This window comes from Solanum pennellii, chromosome 10 (assembly GCF_001406875.1).
Source record: "Solanum pennellii chromosome 10, SPENNV200".
NCBI lineage: Eukaryota > Viridiplantae > Streptophyta > Magnoliopsida > Solanales > Solanaceae > Solanum > Solanum pennellii.
Genome location: NC_028646.1, coordinates 62,388,277 through 62,394,867, shown reverse-complemented (window position 1 = coordinate 62,394,867; position 6,591 = coordinate 62,388,277). Strand labels below are relative to the sequence as shown.

General features: G+C 30.8%; 1 protein-coding gene across 1 annotated transcript; it reads right to left on the bottom strand.

Annotated features, from left to right (window-relative positions):
* Positions 1-463: 463 nt before the first annotated feature.
* Positions 464-2,579, bottom strand: LOC114074281. Its single transcript, XM_027912139.1, has 7 exons — positions 2,556-2,579; positions 2,371-2,470; positions 1,999-2,234; positions 1,820-1,924; positions 1,613-1,726; positions 955-1,516; positions 464-555 (listed from the first exon to the last, which is right to left on the bottom strand). The coding sequence occupies exons 1-7, from the start codon at positions 2,577-2,579 to the stop codon at positions 464-466; spliced, it is 1,233 nt and encodes a 410-aa protein (XP_027767940.1).
* Positions 2,580-6,591: the final 4,012 nt, after the last annotated feature.

Here is a 6,591-nt window from a genome sequence, read left to right as displayed (position 1 = left end):
TTTTTGACTTGAATATACAATCAACAGTAGAGTATCTGTAGCGACTATTGATGTTGTATTTACTTTTTTTACGCAAGCAATACAGGATCACATCAATATGCTGTAAACAATTAAAAAAAACAAATGTAGAAAATTAGCACATCTTAAAAACATGAACAATACTTATACTACTTTTTATGTTTAAATTCATATGTTTACCTCATCATTCAACAGTTGTTTATCATAAGATAGAGAGTAGAACCAATTCTTGTTTGATATTCGATGAATGTCCAAATCCATATCAACCGCCAGTTTTGCTTTTTTATTCTTATACCGATCTTCACCGTGCATCCTTTTGATAACAAATAAAATTAATTAATATTTAAGTATATTATGTTTTCAGAATCATCATATGAATATTATATATACTTACTTATTCATATGGTTAGCAAGAAGCCCTTCAGAAAGCCACATTTCGTAATCGTCAAAAAAGATCATAATTATATGGCCCTTGTATGAAGTCAGAAACAAAATGATGTTTCTTTTCATAAGTTTTAACCACGTCATAAGATCTACCTGAAATATTTAGTATACAGAAACACAAATTGTAACAAACATATTTTCGCAAAAGATCATCTCTGAGCTGCATAATATTCATATGAATCTAGCTATTACTGTTACTTGTCATGTTCGATAAACAATTCTGCAACCACCACCAACAGCTAAACCTAAATCCAAAACTTGTTGAATACTCATTATTCATGTTACTCCATTTAGGTTCTCTAGAATATCTCTGCAATTCTGGTACCTACTGAACTATATTATGTACTACTAATTATGGTACATAATGAACTATATCATATTGCCAAACATCACATATATGTATTAGGCACTACGATTGTTATAGAATCGTATATGTAAAAAAATTAGGAGGTGGCAGGTAAGACACTAAATAGGTTAAACATTGTTATTTACCAAATGATGATCCAATATTTGTGGAGTAAGGAGAGCAAATCAATCGATCAGAATGTATGATACTTTGAACTGGCACGCGTGTATTATCATAAACGCCACCCTCTGGACGGACCACAACCTCAGAATGAACCACAACATTCTTTTTGGGATATATTATGTCAATATCAGGTAACAGAGCATTAAGCAACTCGAATTGTGACTGAGGTTGTTGGATTCCGTCGTTTTGAATTACATTACCATCTCCTGTCAATCGATCGGGATGTCTGATCCTTTGAACTGGCACGGGTGTAGTATCATAAACGACACCCTCTGGATGGACCACAACCTCTGAATGAACCACATCATTCTTTTTGGGATTGATTGCATCAATATCAGGTAACAAAGCGTCTATCAACTCAATTTGTGATTGAGGTTGTTGGATGTCATGGTTCTGAAATACATTAATGTCGTTAAGCTGTTCATGTACCGTCAAAGGGTCTTGTATGTGTATCTGGACAGGCTGCAAATACTCCTTGACATTAACTTTGACATGTTCTTGAAGAACGAAACGAGGTGTCCGAACCTAACAATATTACAATAAAAACTATTATTTGTATTCTTTTAACATTTTTCACCTTCAACTACTAACTAATCAAAAAACAATTTATTCAAATAGTACCTCGTTTGCATCACAGTGAGGCTTATCCATAACATTTGATATCTGGTTGCCATTTTTCATCGGATTGTTGTTCGACCAATTAGGTACATGACTTGGAGATTCAGTTGCATCTTCCTGTGTATTTTATCCATTAGAAAATGAGATTTGATAAGTAAGTAACTTGTCTATGTAAATGCATTCTATTAATTTAACATTGTTATAATTAACCTGACGTGGTGCTCCAGATTCACGACTGCTTCTGTTAAGTGCATTCATAACTTGTCTAAAATTCCCCATTATAAACAATCGCAACTCCTTGAACTCATTATTAACCTGATTATTAAATAGAATGTAAGATTATATTGGAATACAATGTGAACTAAAAAAAATTAGAAAAACTTGCATACGTAATTCTTGAAGGATGCAAGATCTTGTCTCAGCAAACCAATTTCATCTGCCTTGGTATCTTGAGGTTCTTTCGAACTCCTTGGTGGTGTACGGTTAGCAGAATCATCAGGACAGTTATGCAAATCCTGTACTGATACATTATCCTCCAATGGATTTGAATAAGAATCTAAAGTTGTACTCTTTGCCTTACGACAACCATTCAATACTGTGGGGCGTTTATCTTTCAACCTCGAACCTGCATGCAAATTGGACTTTTTGATCAATGTGGATCTTAAAACATATGCCTTCTGTTTATCTTTTTCTTTTTTGTGTGGCTTATGACTTTGGAGGCTTTGAAGTGAAATCATCCTCTTCGTCGTCATATTTGTCACCAACATCTTGAATGGTATTCTCTGTGATTGCATCACTTTTTGATTCAAGCTGATAAAATGCAATCTCCTTAAGTGAAGGTTCGATGTTTTTGAATTTTAACTGCGCACAAAATAATTATAATTAAAAAATATATTGAAATACAACAAATCTGTACTAATTGAATAATTAAAATATGTTAAATTACCGGATTGCCGTTATCACTGAACATTCCTTCATGAGGAATTCATAATCTATTCTGCTGTTTCTGGGAATACGATTGCTCTTCTTTACAGCAATATTCGAATCAACCGCACAACAACATTCATATATCCAAATTTGCATGGATAGAGGCATACCATCAATTCTATAATACTTTTTCTTCTCATCTATTTTTTTTTTGTTACGCTTTTGAGTAATTTGTAGAAAACATCTTTCTCCCAGGGATATTCATGATACCGGCCGCTCTCAACTAGATCAAAATGTACCCTTGGAATTGATGAGCTCTTCTTCTTGCCGGAATATATGAACGTACAAATAAAATACAGAATAGCGAATTTAACAGCATCATCATCATTGCCACCACCCCAAACCTTTTTTTTATACTTACTGATCAAATTCACTTTTGTAACAATACTTTTACCCTCAAAATACTGATTGATTAATCTATTTGGCTTCCTTGTATCAAACAAAAAGTCATCTTTATTATCAAAGCAGTTCAACCCAATAATGATAGCAAATTCTTTGATACCAAAACGGAGCGTGGTATCATTTATATAAAACAACAATTCATCAGGGGAACTGTCCTTTAATTAACATACCATAAAACACCTAAACATTTGTGGTTGCGCTCTACACACGTGCAATTTTTGTATATGGTCCAAAACATGTATCTTTTAAATTGATTGAATTGGGTCACTGTAAGCTTCCCCTCAAATCTGTGACTATGTTATGGTTCACATAAACCTGCATGCGTGGGGGTTTAATTGGGCGAGCCAATACATGGAATCTGATACCCTGTAATTATAAAAGATAACACATTCAAAAAAGGAAAAACTACTAATAAACTTTCTTTGTATATACTCAAGGTAACCTTTGTTGTTCGACTTACATTACATTATAACACATGTACAAAAAACTTTAATGTTCTTTTTTGACTATTGTACGTTATCTTGATATTTCTTGCAATATACACTAACTTTTACATGCAACCTACATACGTTACATCACTGCCTACATTCACACAAAAAGCTCTCACACAAAATGTATTCACTTATGGACTTTTTACAAAACTAAATGCATATATATCTAAACTAAAGTTACCACCATTCAACAACATTAATACTATATCATAATAAAAAACTATATTCATTTAAGTAAATTTTATAAATCAAAAGATATATACTCCACATGATCTTTCTTATAGAATTAAAGTACACTGCATGTACATATGCAAAAATTATTCGAAAAAATTAAAAAAATTAAAAATGTACATACCTTTAATTCTTCACTGACTTCGTCTTCTTCTTCATTAACTTCATGTTCTCTAATCATGTCGGAAATTACATTTTTTACTTTCCTCCTCTTGTAACAATTTTTTTCAATCGCTTTCACCGTTGACCCTACTTTTATTTTTGAAGGAGACCTTACTATTACATCTTTCGACTTCTTATGTAATTCCATCGCAGCAGTATATCCTGAAATTTGTGTTTTAGTCTGAGTTATACCTAGATCAAAAGATGGTATTTCAACCATGAAATTTTTGGTATATTTTGTACCTCTTGTGATTATCCTTGTAGTATTTCGTTTAGACATTATATTCAACAACCCAGATCCTAAAAATTTATAAACAAATAAATATTAAAAAACTTAACCTAATAAAAATTGAAAAAATCTGCATGATCTAAACAACATAAATATCTCCAAAAATCAAGCAATGTTGCGTATTTGATTTGAAAAAATACAAACCTAATTTCGTGGGAGCTTGATAGAGATTTAATTGATTAAGAATTTTATGGTAAATCTGATTTTGGTAGATAAGTTTGAAGCTGTAAAATGGGTTTCTTAGAAAATGACTAAACGTGAAATCAGATTTTGGGAGGATTTGGGAGATAAGTTTGAAGCTGAAAAATGGGTTTCTTGGAATTAACGTGAAAATAGGCTTCTTTAATTCCAATAGGTGTGCTGTAGATAATAGAGAGAGAAACATCCATAATATCTGTGCACAATTATTATGGAAGGAAGAGAAACGTTAAAATAGGAATATAATTAATATAGGAGTGGATTATAGAGAGAGAAACGTGAGGCGTGCATGCACAATCATTATGGAAGGAATATAAATGTGAAATTAGGGGCATATACTATATTTTTTAGGATAATTTAATATTTATTTTCTATTTATTAATTAAATATAGTCATAAATAAAACTTTAAGGAAGTATAGCTATATTATTTTAATATAAAATATAGTTTGCCATTTTATGTAGTTGGGTCAATTTTTTAAACAAAGGATAATTAAAATTGTTTAACAAAATAAATTTAAAATCTACAAAAAAAAATGTGAAAAACTAATAAATTAAAATAACTAAAAATATGATTTTTGTTATAAACAATTTGTATTATAGTGAATGTCTAATTATATGGAGTCCTTGTAGGATATGGTTAGGAATTCTACTTGGGGATCAAGTAAGATTTTCCCAATAAATAAAGAATTTTATTTCATTGTAAATAAGATTTGTGAAAGATCTATGAATCCTGAATATACTTCAATAGAAATAAGAAGTCTTTTCTCTTCTCCCTACTTTCTTCTTCTTCTAAATTTATCTAGTTTCATAACACGTTATCAGCAAGATTGTTCTATTCTTAAAAAATTATTACAGAAGACGGCAAAAATACAAAAGAGATCTTGCATAATTATGCAATAAGGTTCTTATATCTTCAAGGTATGATTTATCTTTACGTTATAATTATTTATGTGATAAATCTGAAGTTACCATTTGGAGTAAGTATTTAAAGTTTTATACATTTAATTTAAACGGATGAGAAGAAATTTCTTAATTTATTTTAATAATTCAATAAGCACAATTTAGTGAAAAATTTCAACCTTTGTATGAGGTATGTGATCTATTAAGCTATATTTATTAACTACTAATGTTGATTATAAGAAATCAATAATCTCAATTCTGTGTGTAATTATAATGTACGATCATATTAATGATCATCAAAGTGATAAAATTAAATTATTTTGAAGGCTTGAGGTTGAGCCTCATTGTGGGTAAGACGATAGATTTAAGTTTTATCGCACCAAAAGAATAAGACGATGGATTTATGTCTAATCGCACAAAGAGGGTAAGACATTGGATTAAACTCATGATGCACTATGATGATAAGATATTGAGTTCAAGACCCGTTGATTTATGACCTAAGACACTTTTATATGAATAAGACATTGAATTTTGAGTCTTAATGCACCATATTGATGATATAATAATGACTAAAGAAAAACTAATGTGTTTTAGATGAAGAGTCATAAAATTTACTGAATTTACTCCATTACAAAAGTGAATGTTGTATTAGTGCATAATATGTCTGAAAGAAGACAAGTGATTGAATAATGCACATAAATATGGAATGAGGTACTAGCTATCATAATTTGATAAGCTCACATGTTTGTGTTCCATTCATGAAGAATGAGAACTTCTGATAAATGCTAAAATATGGATCCATTCTCTAAAGGGAATGAGGTGTAAGCCACCGTGCTAGGCATGAGAAAGATTTCGACCTTGGTCTATGATGTGGTATCACCAAGAATGTCTCCAAGAAGACATGTATTATAGAAAAGTTTCATGTTTTATCTTTGGGCTTGTATTGGACAAGAATTAATGTAATTGAGGCACATTCTATGGTAAATAAGAAGTTTACTAATTTCAGTACTTTCTTCGTTTGACACGATTGTCTGGGACATCGTTAGTCTATAATGTTTAGACGAAGTATGGAAAATTAAAATGGACTTTCATGGAAGAAACCAAAAATTCTTTTAAATGGTGAATTTTCTTATACTACTTGTTAGCAAGGCAAGCTAATTGTGAAACCACCATAAACGACAATTGAGATTGAATTTTCTGCGTTATAGGAACGTATACAGATATTTGTGGACCTAGTGATCCACCAAGTGGATTGTTTAGATATTTAATGATCCTAACAAATGTTTCTTCTATATGATCTCATGTGTGTTTATTATTATCT